This window comes from Lepidochelys kempii, chromosome 1 (assembly GCF_965140265.1).
Source record: "Lepidochelys kempii isolate rLepKem1 chromosome 1, rLepKem1.hap2, whole genome shotgun sequence".
In the NCBI taxonomy this organism is placed as follows: Eukaryota; Metazoa; Chordata; order Testudines; family Cheloniidae; genus Lepidochelys; species Lepidochelys kempii.
In genome coordinates, this window is record NC_133256.1 from 210,776,816 (window position 1) to 210,793,981 (window position 17,166).

Here is a 17,166-nt window from a genome sequence, read left to right on the forward strand (position 1 = left end):
CTTGCAGGCAGCGTACCAAGTGAGCTAGTACCACTTCCGCAATTTTTGTGTCATCTGCAAACTTTTTCTGTGACAGTTTTCTATGTTTTCTTCCAGGTCATTGATAAAAATGTTAAATAGCGTAGAAGTGAGAACTGTTCCCAGTAGCGTAGAACTGAGAACTGTTCTTAGTGGGACCTCACTAGAAACACACACACACACACACACACTGAGTTCACATTTGAGTCCTAACAGTAAACCAGCTTTTAATCCATTTAATGTATGCCATGCTAATTTTATATAGTTCTAGTTTTTTTATCATGTCATGAACTAAGTTCACAACCATGTCTTGGAGCTCAGAGGCCTATACCTGTCTGACCTGGTATTTAAAGGCATTAATTTCCTACACTGGCCATCTTCACAGTCCTGAGGAAGCCTCATAATGGGAGCCTATAAGATTGGATAACACAGATTCTCCACTCCCAGCAGAATTCCTCCAGACAAACTTCCCCACTTTTCCCACCACTTCTGTGCAGTCTTTAGCTCCCTGACCCAGCACTCCAGAGAGATATGGTCACTGATGAGCCAGAGCTGGGAACAGTGGGCACAGGTGGTAGGCATCAGACACAATTACTAGGCAGATCTCTCTCTCTCACACACACGGTTCTACAGCTCCCAAAACACAGGTCTCTATCATATGAACTAAAGGCAAATTCCTTCAGCTAACTCTATTAGTAGATCTCTTATTTTCTTTGTGGGCCCAGCAACTATGGGACAATGCCCCTCATAAATATACAAAGCCAGTTTATTACAACAGGTCCAACAACACCTTGGGATATTATGGACCATATTTTTAAAAGTTATGGTATAGGTGCACTTGCACATGCAAGTTGCAATTAGTTATCATCAACAGGTGACCAGATGGACATTTAGTCACCTAAACAACCATGTCCACACATTGTTACCTGCAAATGCAGGTGACCAGTTACACAGACTTTTTGCAATGCAGAATTCAGGCCTCCAGTCATAAAAACATAGTCCTATGTTTAAAAAAAAAATGTGTGGGTAAAGATGAGCAGCTCAGTACAGTTCTAGCCAACTGGGAGTGGGTGTCACTGAAGATGTTTGTTATTTTCTGATGGGGGGGCAAAATGAGGGGGTGGAAGGGGATCAAATATGTTTAGTTCAGAGACCACACGGATATGGCAACATGGCAGGATAGATAAATAATGTCCTTGGCACAGTGCTCACTCAGCCTGGGGGGAAGAGGAGTAGGGAGGGCAGTGTTGTTGACTTGCTACAGGGAAAGGGTCCAGGTGCCATCATGTTGGGTAAGAAGTATCCTAGAAAGTGTTTGGTGTTCTCTGATGTTGTGAGGTATTAGAGAAGAGAGTACCTTCTTGGTGGATGTGGGGTAGAAACCTTTCTGTCATGGTGTACGCTTGTTACTCTGAGGGTACATTGGTGACACAGTGAGAAGATGTTCCCAGGAGTGTTCTCTTGATGTGTAGAGGGAGGGTGAGGTGCTCAGCAGCAGGGGAAAACTGGGTTTCTCGTCCTCTGATCAGGCACAGGTGTCACAGGATAGGAACACATCTTTTGAAAAGTCTTCCCTGGGTTTGCTTTTGGGGGAAGTGGTTCAATGACCCCCACAGCCCTAGTTGATTGGTTCTGGTCTCAGGGGGTTGTACAGGGTTTATGTAGTTTGGAAAGGTCTTGGGGTGGGAGATACTGGTGAGCTGGATGAGGTGGGTGTGTAACATATACCCCTTGGGGTGTGTTGTGTGAGAGTGTGGGCTGCAGAGGTAGATGTGTGGATAGTGTCCCCGGGGACCTGTGAGAAACAAGGTGCGTGAGGTCGTATCTGTTAATAGACCCCCTTCTGTTGGTGAAAGAGACCAGCGTTTGAGCTACACAGAGCTCTTCTTCAGGTCGTGTGAGGATGTGTTATTCTGAGGCATTGTGCCTAAGCGTGCGTTTAGTGGCGGGGGGGGTCCCTTGGCAGGATGGGGGTTGTCACAGAGGCTGCGAAGTGGGTGCACAGCAAAAGGGGGTGCCTTGGTATGCCTCTTGTGCGGTGGGAGGGACTCTCTGGGTGTTGTTATTCTCCGATGAGGCGTGGGTAGCAGAGGGGCGGGGGGGGGGAAGATGTGCAGCTCTCACTGCAGTGATATGGATAGTCCGATCATAACAATAACCCCCCCCCCAGTAGGAGGAGAAGGTGCGGCTGGCCCCTAATCCAGGTCTCCCGCCTCTCAGGAGCATACCCGCACCTCGGGATCCACTGAGCCGCACCGCGGGGGCTCGCCCCGCAGCAGGGAAAGCACGGCAAAGAACAGCAAAGAACAGGGAGCTGTAAAGCACCGTGCACACCCAATGGCGTTGAGAGACTGGGGGCAGGGATAGAGGGAGAGAAAGACCGGGGGAGAAAAGTCCTTACCTGTCCATCCCCCTTCAGCCACGGAAGGATCGCTACATGCAAAGGGAAGGGCAGCCGGAGAGCTGAACAGCAGCAGCTCCCTGGAGCCTCCTTCCCCCCACCCTCCCCGGCTTCTTACCTACAGTCCTGGATCCTATGCAGCCCATCAGTCTAGCAGGTCCCCGCGGAGGAGGCAGCAGCCGCAGCAGGGAGGAGGAGGGAAGTGGGCGAAGGTGTCGGAGGAGAGGGTGGGGTGGGGGAGCTCCAGTTATGGTGAATGTCCAGTGTGGCCCAGCCTGTGCCAGCGGAGGGGCATGGTCCGCAGTGAGCTCGCCTTACCCGCCCCGGACAGACAGCCCGGAGAAGAGGCAGGGAGGGAGGCAGGAGATGCTCCGGGCCAGGCTCTCCGACCAAGATGCTCTAACCAGCCACACCTCGCCTGCCACAGCGCTGCCTCCTCTCCCTCTGCGTCCCTGTCTCTTTCCCTCGCTCCTCTCTCCCCCCTCGCTCGCTCTTCCAGGCTTGGATGCTACAAGGATCTTCAGAGGAGGAGGCGCAGGAGGAGGGCTGAGATTGGGTAAACAGCTCAGGTCCTGAGCGCGGGGCTACCATTGGCTGAGCCCGCGCCGCGGCTGCAGGAGGCAGGGAAGAGGGAGCAAGGAGCCCGCACGATGCTGGACGCGCCGTCCGTACACACCCACCCGCTGGCAGCCGGGCTGGAGAGGCTGCCTGGCCCTGGGACCGGGGGAGGGCGGGAAGCAGGCGAGGAGGTGATAAGCGCTGGAAGGAGCAATTCGCGTTCCCAACAGAAGACAAAGGGAGCAATGGAGAGGGAGAGCTCCCAGGGACGGGGCCATTTTGAGGCTGTCAGAGAGGGACAGACGGACAGAGGCAGGGAGGGGAGCAGGGCAGCTGGCCGGAGAGGCCAAGACGTCACGCATCAGGAGTAAATGTGGAGCGAGCAGTTACACTGAGAACATCCTGACAAGCTCAGTTCACAAGGGGCTAAGAGGCGGTGGAGGAAGGGGAGAGAGGCAGAGGCCAGGGAAAGGAAAAGCAGGGGGAAAGGAAAAGAGAACAAGTGACACAGGGCGGGGCAAGTGGCCAGAGGTCAGAACCTGGACAATGCAGTCCCGTCCATACACACATAGTCACAAACAGCACACCAAGGGGAAGAGGGGGGCAGAGAAACGATCGCTGGGAGGGGGCCCAAGCTCCCGCACCGCCGGCCCCCTGCGGGAGGGAGGGAGATGCTCTTTGTCACACGCTTCCATCTGTCCAGAGCATCCCATCTCCAAAGCTCATTTGCTAATCTAGCTGCAGCACTGTGAGGGCTGGGCCCAGCCAACGCCGAGAGCTGCACCGCACAGCCGTGGTATGAATCACCAACGGGGGCAGGGAGAGAGGAGGAAAGAGATGAGGTGAGAAGGCAGCAAAATGTGTGTGTGTGTGTGTGGGGGGAACAGAACAGGTGAGAAGGTCAGGGGAGACAGTGAAGAGGAAGGAGGAGGGCTGGAGTGAAAACTGAGAAAGAAGTACAACCAGAGGAAAGGGATGGCCAAGGAGGAAGGAAAGAGGACGATCACTCGGGTGACTGAAGGAGGATGGAGACTGGAGAGAGAGAGAGAATCAGAGAGCAGGGACAGGCAAGTGGATGGCATGGCAGTTGTCAGAAAACTGTCTCAGTAACTATACTTCTAAACTGGATCCAATTAAAAGGAAAGACCCTCTGGTGGCCAGAGGTGGCAGCAGCAGCTGGATCCCATGGGGTGGGTCTGGCTCACTCACAGGTACTGGCTCTTAATTGAGCTACAGGTCCAGGAGCAGTTATTCCACGCAGAGAAAGGACAATCCCAAGTATCCCTGGCCCTGCACTGCACTGCCTCACACACTGTACAGCCCAAACATCCCCCTGATGCTCATGAACCAGGAGACCGCTTGCAACATTGGGCTTTTGCAGTGTGGTTTTACTCTAAAAAGAGACTAAAATATTGGTTGTTTTATGCTCACAGACCTGTCCCCTGTGTTATCCAGGGTCCTAGCTGCTGGTCTTGAGTTACAGCTTTACTATATTCTACATCTATTAGTTCAGCAGAGCCAATACTGCTCAGAGAAGGGAACCTCGTTCTTCTTATGCATCAAGAGAATTGTTTACCAAGTTCTTCTAATCAGTTACTACTGTATAGGCCTTTTGAAGACAAATGGAGCTGCACAGTAGTCACTGAGAAATGAATTTGGCCTGTAGAACCATTATTACCAATCACAGTGGGTTAGAGGGAAAGGTCCCAGCTTGACTCTCAGATCCCCCGCTGAGCCTGCAGGACTGGAGCACTCCCTCCTTCCCCAATCATTTTTTTTTTTTTAGATAGAATACATGTGAACCTGAACATGAAATCTGGCCTCCTTGAGGAGTTTCCTTGCATACTCCTTGAAACAGCATTTGTGCCTTACCTTAGTCATGGTAGAGGTGTTGCAGGCACAGCTAAGATTGAATTTCAGTTTTACACTCTCTTCTCTGAGTCCATTTCTTCTTTCAGACTTCTCATGCTCTCTAATCTCAAACTCTTTGTGGTTTATGTCTTCACACCTCAAATCTGACCCCTTTTCTCTCCCTGACTGGTGTCTTCTCTGGTTTTCTCTTCAAGTGATTTTAGAGCATGGGCTGATGAGGCCACTGAACCCCTTTGCTCCATCTTCTTATTCTCCATCCTTGCCTCCCTCAGTCTTAGTTTATCATCTCACCCAACCCAACTCATGGCCATATTCTTGTTCTCATCATAAGCAACTTTCTCTTTCCGCTTTCATATTCCATCTGCAGTATAACTTGTACCAGTCTCTCCTTGGTTATGACAAAGCCTCTACCCTTCAACCTTCAGAGGATTATTTTCCTGCCTCATCACTATCTCAAATGTCTTGATACTATCAGGCCTTTCCATCTTTATCTGTAATAATGATCTCTTATTTCCTTCACTTCCAACAGTTCCTTGTTTTGTTATATACAACCCTGTCTTGTCCACTTCCCTTAACCTAATTAACTTAATCACAGAATCCGTACTCTTCTCTTTACCTGTAGTTCTTCCTGATGGTCCATAACCAATTAATCTCTCACATACATAAATTTAAGTTTAAAAAATCATCTCTGTAGTCATGAAAAGTTCTGGAGATCTCATCATATTCTCAGGGTTTCTCAAACTGTGGATTGGGCCCTATAGGTGGCGCATGATGAGTCTTTAGGTACCTCATGATATGTAACTGATTAAAATTTTAAAATGTGGAAACTTTCCATTTTTCTAATAAATTGAAAGCTAACAGATAATTCAACAGGACTGAAAATGGTTTCCAATATCAAGCAAGGATTTACCAACAGTTATACGCATTGGCATCAGAAATACAACACTTAATCTAGCTGCATCTCAGACAGTAGCATGATAACTGCTAGTAAATACCGACTTAAAATGGCTACCACTATATCTCTTGTTTTCTGGAAGACAAAGGCCAACCATAATTGCATAATGACTTTGTAAAAGAAAGAGGGATCCCTGATTGTCAAACTGATAGTCAAACTAAATGCGGAATGTGGCCACATGAACACCATTAGGACTCTGCTAGGTTTATAACCACGACTTCTACTGCTACACTCCCAGCACCATATCTAATTTTCATTGTGTGCTTTTTCCTTCTGCTTTTTTCTCATCTGAAAATCCTACGACTTTCTAACCTGATAAATCTAGATTTGCCCTGTTTTGTTTTGTTCCAGAAGAAAAATAAACCAGGGAAATTAATATATAAGAACTTCAGTTAATATTATGTTAAGGACTATGAATTTAAATAAGCCCTCAACATTCAGGAAATACCAAAGTGAAGATTCAGCCAATAACCTTAAATCTTCACCCCTCTACAAATGCAATACAATTTTTTATTACATGATCATGTTATAGTTCTCAAATAATACATTATACCATAGTTTTTTCTACAGCTTTAGATACATTGGTGAGAGCTTTTTCATGTTTGAATATTTACATTAAATTTAGAACATTTTATATGATCAATTTTCTCAATCACAGAAGTTAGAGATGGAAAAAGCAAAATAGCTCATCAAATTCATCACACAACTAAAGCAGGATTAGAGAAATTTACAGACTGACAGATGTACTTTTTGCTTTGTAAACAAATACAATCAGAAAAGTTACTTGTTTTAGTAACTCACAAACTGGTTCTTAGTAAATTCATTTATAATGTAGTAACTTTGTGTATTTTAAAATATTTTTTGTATTATATCTTTTAAGCCGTATAGTTATTTGCATTCATCATACAACCTATCCTCAAACTTTCTTAATATTGTTAAAGTATTATTTGTAGGGCTTATTGAATATTTTTCTTCAAACCTGTTTTTCAACAAAAATTGGGGTTTTGATTAAAAAAATTTCACGAAAAGGAAGTGCTTTCTATGGAAAATTTCAAGTTTTCATCAAAAAATGTTCAATCAAAAATTTAAAAATTTTTTAAGTTGAACTCTGCAGATAATTTCACCATTTTTTTCTTCATTTTCATCAAACCTGTCTAAGAAAAAAAATACACTTTCTGACCAACTCGAAATATTTGCTTTAAGTATTGGAAATACTCTTTAAAACCACTCTGAAGCTGTTTTTTCACATAAGCATGTATACACAAAATGTATATTTGTACACAACTGATCTGAAAGTTATCCTGAAATTTCTTGACAAGTATAAGAGTGCTCAGATACTACCATGATGGGAGGATATAAATACATAAAGAGACAGGAATACAGATACTGTACATAGATTTATAGATAGATACTGCAGAGTGAAGGATTGATGGGGCCCAATTCTCCGTTCTACTGCAGCATGATAAAGGAAATGTATAGGGGGAAGAACTGTCCCTTGGGGAATATCCTCTGTGTTGGGGGGTTCCTTGCTTGATGTAGAACTCTATGTCACCCTCTTCCCAGACCATGATGTAGGAGGTGTGCTGGGTGTGTGAGAATCATAGAATATCAGGGTTGGAAGGGACCTCAGGAGGTCATCTAGTCCAACCCCCGCCTCAAAGCAGGACCAATCCCCAACTAGAATCATAGAATATCAGGGTTGGAAGGGACCCCAGAAGGTCATCTAGTCCAACCCCCTGCTCAAAGCAGGACCAATTCCCAGTTAAATCATCCCAGCCAGGGCTTTGTCAAGCCTGACCTTAAAAACCTCTAAGGAAGGAGATTCTACCACCTCCCTAGGTAACGCATTCCAGTGTTTCACCACCCTCCTAGTGAAAAAGTTTTTTCTAATATCCAACCTAAACCTCCCCCACTGCAACTTGAGACCATTACTCCTTGTTCTGTCATCAGCTACCACTGAGAACAGTCTAGATCCATCCTCTTTGGAACCCCCTTTTAGGTAGTTGAAAGCAGCTATCAAATCCCCCTCATTCTTCTCTTCCGCAGACTAAACAATCCCATTTCCCTCAGCCTCTCCTCATAACTCATGTGTTCCAGTCCCCTAATCATTTTTGTTGCCCTCCGCTGGACTCTTTCCAATTTTTCCACATCCTTCTTGTAGTGTGGGGCCCAAAACTGGACCCAGTACTCTAGATGAGGCCTCACCAATGTCGAATAGAGGGGAACGATCACGTCTCTTGATCTGCTGGCAATGCCCCTACGTATACATCCCAAAATGCCATTGGCCTTCTTGGCAACAAGGGCACACTGTTGACTCATATCCAGCTGGAGCATGCTGAATTCTGGCTATCCTTGTTGCCACTGCCCAAAGGGGGCTTTTGCAGCAGAGTGTGAATTAGAACAGCTTCAGGTCTGCTCTAATTTATATACCAGCAGGGTCAGGAATGCAGGAAATGAAAAGGTAGCATAAAGCCCCCTTGTCTCCTCCACTATTCCTGTACCTATCTGAGGAACACAGCAACAGGGAACTGGGCTCAGAAGCTGTAGTTAGATAGCATTATACTGCAGGTAAATACTGCAAACTGATAAAGTTTAAAAAAAACCAAAACAATCAGACATGTTTCACATGATGTACATTTTTCAAACCATTGTTGAATCATATCTATTAAACTGTATTCTTCCAAATGTTCCCTCAATCTATCCATAAATATCACGTCAAGATCTTTTCCTAATATAGATGTTAGATGTACAGGGCTGTAATTTTTCAGCCTCCTTCCTAGAGCCTATCCTTGTAACAAACGGGGCTATAGTCACTGTTTCCCAGCAACCTGATACCTATATACATTTATGTAATTAATTCATTTATTTAAATGTATACCAATTATATCACAATAATTAAAGAGCTCCAGTCCTGTGCCCTCGGTGCCCTTAATGACCACTTAAAAATACAAATATAAACCCAGCAGCATGATCTCCCACTCTCAGCTAAAAATATCCAGCCAGAAAGATAATTTACAATGTCATTATAACACCCACCCAAATCCTTGGCTTGGATGCCAGCCTCTCACAGCCTTCACTAGAACCCCTGCCCAAAAGCCCACAAAAAGACTTGCTAAGAAATAATTAAAAGGAGTACTTGTGGCACCTTAGAGCCACAAGTACTCCTTTTCTTTTTAGAGTAGCAGCCGTGTTAGTCTGTATTCGCAAAAAGAAAAGGAAAGGAGTACTAGTGGCACCTTAGAGACGAACCAATTTATTTGAGCATAAGCTTTCGCGAGCTAAGTGAGCTGTAACTCACGAAAGCTTATGCTCAAATAAATTGGTTGGTCTCTCAGGTGCCACTAGTACTTCTTTCCTTTTCTTTTTGTGGATACAAACTAACACGGCTGCTACTCTGAAACTTAAGAAATAATTGTTCACCTCTTTGCTCCTTGATCTCCTCTGCATTACTACCGGCTCCTTTGTGCACTTTAATTTTATCTAAATTCTTATGGCCAGATCACCTCCTCCCATGGAAAAACCTACAGGAGGAAGGTCCCCTTGCAGAGTTTCCTGAGAGGCATATATTCAGGTTTGGGAGACTTACAGAGGGCTGGGAGTTGAGGCCTCCTAACCTCATGCAGGAAAAAGAGCCTCCAGATCTGTGGAGCTAGGAACTAATTCTTCAAGGACTGTTGCTCCTCTGTGCAGTTCTGGTGGCCTTCTGCCATTGACAGTATAGCTTCTTCAGTAAGTGTCTGAGTCCCCTTTATGATTGCTATAGCAGTCATGGAGGAGACACCACAGGAGTTAATGATACATCAAGCAGAATTAGCACCTGATAGGCATTCTGCAGTACCATCTCCTTTCAAGTCCACAGGAAAAACCTAATGCCTGTTCTCTACTCTTTCCTGTCTGGAGCTCCTTCTGTGCAGAGGTTACACAGAGAACCTTTTGTGAGGACCCAAGGAATAGAGGAAAGTATCCTTAATATAATATTGTACCTTCTTTCGCTTTGTAATGGGGATTCCCTCCCATGTTAAGTTCCCTCTGCTCAGGTAAGGAACAGGGTCTATTTTAGGCTTGCTCAACACATTTTCAGTAATCTCAGTCTCTTCCAATTTGACCTCATTGGAACCCACAAACCTATCTGCCACAGGATACGTTGTTAATTCTTGATTTCTCCCACATCCCATTAATAACACCACTGCTTCTCTCCCTTTTAGTCCTCTACTATTATACGTGAACTGCAAAGCATTACCTATAAATTTGTCCAAGTGTTTCCATTATAAGTGTGAGGAGGCAGATTTAATTATAGCATTTCCTCTCTTTTGAGTACTTCACTTGTCCAAGATACTATTTTCATTTGGACTATTTAAAGGATCTCCAGTTTTTATCTCAATACCTTTATCTATGTATACTTAATTTCCCATTTGTTCTGGTACCCTTTTCATTCCCTCTGTCTTCTTCATAATCCTCTGTAGCTGTATTGCAGTCTTGAGCTCCCTCTAATTTTTAGATCTCACTTTTTACTCACAATTAATATTAACAGTATATCTTTCACTCACACTGGCTTTAAAATTTGATGTTTAGTTTAATATAGTAATACACACTCCCTTTGAACCAGCTCTGTGACTTCTGTAATCTTTAGCTAATTGTTGCTTGCAGTATTTCTTTTCTAAGAAACATTGTCAATATTTCTCTCTTCATTTGATCAAACTGGCCATTTACTAGGGTGAGCATATGTCCCGTTTTGGCTGGGACAGTCCCTTTTTTAAGCCGTCCCAACTTTTTTTTCCAAAAGGAGGCATTTGTCCCGTTTACTCTTGCTGACTTGATCAGTTGACAAGAGGAAACAGGACAAATGTCCACTTTTGTCAAAAAAGTGGGGTGCAGTGCAGATGGTGCAGGCAGAAATGCCAGCCCCCCACAGGTTGGAGGCAGGGCTGGGGGGTGGGAGGGAAAGCAGGGTTCCAGCATGCAGGGCTCCCGCAGGGTTCCTGCGACCGGACAATAGCCTCCTGAGGGGGCCCTGCAGGGTCCCAGCGACCAGGCAACAGCTTGGCATGGGGTGGGGTGGGGGGATAGAGTTCCAGAAACCGGCAACAGCATGTTGGGGGAGCCCTCGGGAAAGCATTTAGGGTTGTTCCATTTTCTCTTTGGGAAATATGGTCACCCTACTATTTACTTATATTTGAATCCAAAACATCTCCAATAGTTAAAATTTGGACCTTATTAAATGGAAATCACTATTTCCAAAACTATCCTTTATAGTCACTTTATTTACCATTTCTTCAACATTCACTAACATCTCTAGTTATCAGAGACAGTATAGGTGCAGTGGTTCCCAAACTTGTTCCGTTGCTTGTGCATGGAAAGCCCCTGGCTGCGGTTCGCTGCTCCAGGCCAATGGGAGCCACGATCGGCTGAATCTGCGGATGCAGGAGTTAAACAAACCGGCTCGGCCCGCCAGGGGCTTTCCCTTCACAAGTGGCAGAACAACTTTGGGAACCACTGGTCTAGTGCATAAGGCAATGAGATCAGTTTTTTACTTGATTCTGCCATAGACGTCTCATGTAATCTTAGGCAAATCCCCTAGACTAAAATTTTCAAAACTAGCCACTAATTTGGGGTACTTCAATTTTTGGGTGTCCAATTTCGGGCACTTTGGGCCTGATTATGAGAGATGTTGATCATTCACAGCTCCTATTTATTTTAGCTGGAGTTCTGAGTTCTCATAAGTCCTGAAAATCAGGCCCTAGGTGTCCCAAATTGGGCACCCAAAAATGGAAGCACCCAAAATTAATGGACAATAATGAAAATACGGTCTTAATCTTTCTATGGTTCAGCTGCCCACCTACATGATAGGGATAATGATACTTGCCATTTTTGTAAAACCCTTTGAGGTCTACAGATGATCACTAAGAATTATTATTATTAACTTTTATTTAGTTTCAAGTGCTTTTTTGCCATTCCTGTGACTGTACCCAATTTTAACTTTTTGTAACTATTAGTAAACAGTTTTGTCAGAGATGACAAGCATGAAAATTATTATTTTTTTATTTATTATAGTTGAGAACTAATGGTTTACTAATGCCACAAAACCTCACAGCTCAGTAATATTGGATGGGAACGCTAAAGCACCATTATTTGCCCTTTAACTGGGAGACTCCTTCTGCCTCAACTATGTTGTGACGGGTTGGACCCCCCCTTCCGGGGTGCCACTTGATGCGCTGGGATCCCACTGAGCCCGCCCGTTCCACCAGCCTGGGCTCCCTCACCCTGTTCCTCTGTGCCAGGCCCTCAAGCCTTCTCCAGCACACACACACTGGTAGGGACACACTCAGCTGCAAATGGACACAGTGACACTGGGATCAGCTCTGTGTGGAAGGATTCAGCTTGGGGATTGCCCAGCACTGAAGTGAACACCTCATTTGGGATGCAAATCCAAAATTATATTGTCTTTCGCTATATAGAGATTTATGTAGCGTAAGCTCATAAATTCGCCTCTTCTCTCAAAGTGGAGGAAGGTATAACTGGGGGAGGCGCAAAGAGCTGTGCATAATTTGCACAAACTGGGTTTTAGAAAACAAAACAAGTTTAACAACTACAAAAGGTAAATTTTAAGTGACTATAAGAGATAGCAAACAGAACAAAGCAGATTGCCGAGCAAATAAAACAAAACGCGCAATTCCTCATTAGCACTACAAAAAGTGATTTTCCCTCTGTTGATATTCACCCCTTCTTGTCCACTGTTGGGAATGGGCCACATCCACCTTAACTGAATTGGCCTTATTAGCACAGACCCGCCACTTGGTAAGGCAACTCCCATCTTTTCATATGCTGTGTAATTATATATGCTTACTGTATTTTTCACTCCACGCATCTGATGAAGTGGGTTATAGCCCACGAAAGCTTATGCCCAAATAAATTTGTTTAGTTTCTAAGGTGCCACAAGGATGCCTCATTGTTTTTGCTGATACAGACTAACACAGCTACCCCTCTGAAACCTGTCAACCTTTCCAATGATACCTCATATGACTCATCTTGCATAAAACATATGTTAGTTATGCCATATTCATATTATAAAAATATTTTTATGAAGAATATGAGGTGCAGCATCACATACATGTCCTAAGAAAAGGATACCACCCTGAAAACATGAGTGCTTTGTTTTTCTTATTCTCAGTCGCATAGTCTCGAAGTTTATAGAGCTTTCTGGTTAGAGGAATGCATTGCTGAGAGGTCCCCTTAGCTATAATACTGACCTGATAACATTTTGCTCCTTGCAATATCTGATCCATAATGCAATGAAAAAACACCGTGGCACTAGTCATACCATAGGGTAACCAGTTATAGTGGAATAATATTTTCAATAAACTAAGGCCAAAGAATTGTTTAGGTTTCAGTATCCAGAGCCAATTTTGATGAAATTCTTCCCTCCTGCCATCACTGAATTACAGATCCAGAGTCTTAGGAACGGGACATTATACTACCTCAAAGCAAGGATGTCACTTTATAACCCCAGCAAATTTTCCACTACTGTAGATGCAAGGCCTACTCGCTATGAGTCTGAGAGAAGATTGTGCAGTCAAGGCCTGATCCAACTCCCACTGAAGTCTATGCAAAGACTTCCATGGACTTCAATGGCAGTTGGATAAGTCCCTCATTTTCTAGTTCCTTGGCTTCTGAATCCCAGTATCTCTCAGTGGACATAGCACTGGTCTAATTTTATAGAGTTTAGGAATGGGCTTTCTCTGAAACATACAGGTTTGATTCATTTCCTTTAACCAAACCCATTTCCAATTTAAATATGGAGTATATTTCACATACAACTGTCAGGCTCAAGCTATCTGGTTAACTGTTCACAACTCTTAACATAGCTTCTCACCCTAACTTCAGCTCAACAGAGCAGAACCTTTGTTATTTGATATTGAGAGTGTTACAGTTTCCACCTCATCCTGATGTTTCACTTCCATTAACTTTCCCACAGTTTTTCTAGTTATTGTGTTTTCAGAACAACATTGCTGTGTTATACCTTAGTTTTTCAAAAATAACACTATAGCTCTTCCAGAATCTATGTCCATTCTGATCTTCACCCTCTGCCACAGAGGATTGCCGGATATGATTAGTGCTGTATTTGTTACACAGAGTCTTATATCAATATTGTCATTTCAACAGTTCCCATTTCAAGATTTTGGGTGTATGGAGGATTAGCAGAAAGTAATCCACCATCTGGAACTATGGTTAGATAGGTTGTCTATTAACATTTCTGAAATACATTTGTAACATACTGGCCTAGTTTGTGTGATCATACCTCTTTCTAGTGGCTGGCTGGCAGTGACTATAACATCCAGCTACTTAGCTACAGCTAACAGATGTCTTGTGTTAGCACAAGTGGTGAGAGTTTGTGCATTTGGTGCTGAACACCTAGAGTTCATTCCCCAAAAATGACCACAGTGTTTGTCTGCCTTTTGTCTTTTTGTTTGTTTGTCTCACATTTTGTCTTTTGTATTCATACATTCCCACTTTGGATACTGCCAACACTGGAATTCTTTAAATCTGCATCTCTCTGCAATAAATGTCTGATCCTCAGACAGGAAACAAACAGAAGCTAGTTTTACTAAGTGTTCACTTTTGAGGCTTTGCACATGACAACCTGTTGTTCCCTATGAATGGAATTGTTAAAAGTGATCTGCCAATAAAAAAAAAGAATAAAAAAGCTTTTTTTATTTTATTCTTTTTTTTTTCTTCTCTCTGATGTATAAAAAAGTAGAACATTTTCTTCCTAAATAATTTGTTTTTCAGATTGTTTTTTATTTTAGGAATATCAAGGCTTGTTTTCCTTCCTGTGGTGCTCTATACCTCGGGGGGGGGGGGGGGAATACCCAGCACCCCCATGTTCATCTTTATAAAATGATTGTGTGGTATCCAGTATAAAGTTTGTCATGTTGGGTGTCTTCGGAAGCCTCATGATGCACTGAGCATGGTTATTACAGTGATTTATAATGATGTTACAGGTTATAATTTCATGTATATAGTTATGAGGCTGAAAATGTATCCTCATGGCTTAAAACAAGCCCAGACAAAAACTCTCCAGAAGCAGAGGGGCAATTCACACCTCATCAGGGTGTGGATGGGACAAACCCAGCCCAGCCTCACAGGAACAAAGGTCACTGGCTTAGGCAGCAACAAAAGAATCTGTTAGACTCTGGAGGGAGTCACTCCCCTTCCTTTGGTCAGTTTGGAACTGCGATGAGGTAATGCTCACCTGACTCTGAAGGGGGGGCGGCAAAGCCAAGAGGGAAGAAAGGACATGATAAAAGGGAGACACATTTGCCATGCTCTCTCTCTGTCTTCCACCTACATCTACAGACACCACACCAAGCGACTGAAGCGCTGATCAAAGGGTTTCAGAGTAATAGCCGTGCTAGTCTGTATTCGCACAAAGAAAAGGAGTACTTGTGGCACCTTAGAGACTAACCAATTTATTTGAGCATAAGCTTTCGTGAGCTACAGCTCACTTCATCGGATCAAAGGGGAGAGCCTGGCTGAAGAGCAACCAGCCAGCCAACCTATTCGACATTGGTGAGGCCTCATCTGGAGTATTGTGTCCAGTTTTGGGCCCCACACTTCAAGAAGGATGTGGATAAATTGGAGAGAGTCCAGCGAAGGGCAACAAAAATGATTAGGGGACTGGAACACATGAGTTATGAGGAGAGGCTGAGGGAGCTGGGATTGTTTAGCCTGCAGAAGAGAAGAATGAGGGGGGATTTGATAGCTGCTTTCAACTACCTGAAAGGGGGTTCCAAAGAGGATGGCTCTAGACTGTTCTCAATGGTAGCAGATGACAGAACGAGGAGTAATGGTCTCAAGTTGCAGTGGGGGAGGTTTAGATTGGATATTAGGAAAAACGTTTTCACTAGGAGGGTGGTGAAACACTGGAATGCGTTACCTAGGGAGGTGGTAGAATCTCCTTCCTTAGAGGTTTTTAAGGTCAGGCTTGACAAAGCCCTGGCTGGGATGATTTAACTGGGAATTGGTCCTGCTTTGAGCAGGGGGTTGGACTAGATGACCTTCTGGGGTCCCTTCCAACCCTGATATTCTATGATTCTATGATTCTATGGTGAGAAGCATCTACGTTTGTAAGGGCATTGAAAGTGTTAAGATCAGCTTAGAATGAGTTCTGCTTTTATTTCATTTGACCAAATCTGACTTGTTATGCTTTGATTTATAATCTATCTTTCATAATTAATAAATTTGTTTGTTTATTCTACCTGAAGCACTGTGTTTGGTTTGAAGTGTGTCAGAGACTCCCCTTGGGATAACAAGCCTGGTACATATCAATTTCTTTGTTAAATTGATGAACTCATAATAAGCTTCCAGTGTCCAGTGGGCATAACTGGACACTGCAAGATGGAGGTTCCTAGGATTGTGTCTGGGACCGGAAATATTGGCTAGTGTCATTAGGTTGCAAGTAACTGGGAGCAGCTTACATGCCAGAGGCTGTGCGTGAACAGCCCAGGAGTGGGGGTTCTCACAGCAGAGCAAGGTAAGGCTGGCTCCCAGAGTCGAGGATTGGAGTGATCTAGTAGATCACCGCTCCAGATAACACCAGAGGGGAATGTCACACTTCCTTTGTTGGAGAACTCATTGGAGTCATCAGAGATGAGGACTGGAAGCTTCTTCAGTCCTTAATTGAAGGATTTCTCAGACATTTGAGTTAAATGAATGTTAATAAAACCATATCAAAATGATTAAAATAAAGTCCAAATAAAAATTGATTCAATTTTTTTCCTTTTATTTTCTTTCAGAGATTTATCGAGTCCTCTTCCTCATCTAAAATACATGTGTCATAAATATAAAGGGAAGGGTAAACCCCTTTAAAATCCCTCCTGGCCAGAGGAAAAATCCTCTCACCTGTAAAGGGTTAAGAAGCTAAAGGTAACCTCGCTGGCACCTGACCAAAATGACCAATGAGGAGACAAGATACTTTCAAAAGCTGGGAGGAGGGAGAGAAACAAAGCGTCTGTGTCTGTCTGCTGCTTTTGCCAGGGACAGAACAGGAATGGAGTCTTAGAACTTTTAGTAAGTAATCTAGCTAGGTATGTGTTAGATTATGATTTCTTTAAATGGCTGAGAAAAGAACTGTGCTGAATAGAATGACTATCCCTGTCTGTGTGTCTTTTTTGTAACTTAAAGTTTTGCCTAGAGGGATTCTCTATGTTTTGAATCTAATTACCCTGTAAAGTATCTACCATCCTGATTTTACAGAGGTGATTTCTTTACTTCTATTAAAAGTCTTCTTGTAAGAAAACTGAATGCTTTTTCATTGTTCTAAGAGACAAGGGTTTGGGTCTGTGGTCACTTATGCAAATTGGTG

At 43.8% G+C, this 17,166-nt stretch overlaps 1 protein-coding gene across 6 annotated transcripts in view; it reads right to left on the minus strand.

The window, feature by feature from the left end:
* FAM131B (family with sequence similarity 131 member B) overlaps window positions 1-2,998 on the minus strand; it is a 116,137-nt gene extending 113,139 nt beyond the window's left edge. For 4 of the 6 annotated variants that reach the window (XR_012155015.1, XR_012155017.1, XR_012155016.1 and 1 more), the window contains exon 1: window positions 2,538-2,995. Coding sequence is in view for 2 of the 6 variants with exons in the window: in XM_073312453.1 (XP_073168554.1) it covers window positions 2,538-2,565 (28 nt within the window). In the remaining 4 variants the exon portion in view is untranslated. Of the gene's footprint in view, window positions 1-2,419; window positions 2,480-2,537 lie in introns of those variants that run through there. The other 2 variants (XM_073312476.1, XM_073312497.1) reach the window with 2 other exon arrangements.
* Window positions 2,999-17,166: the final 14,168 nt, after the last annotated feature.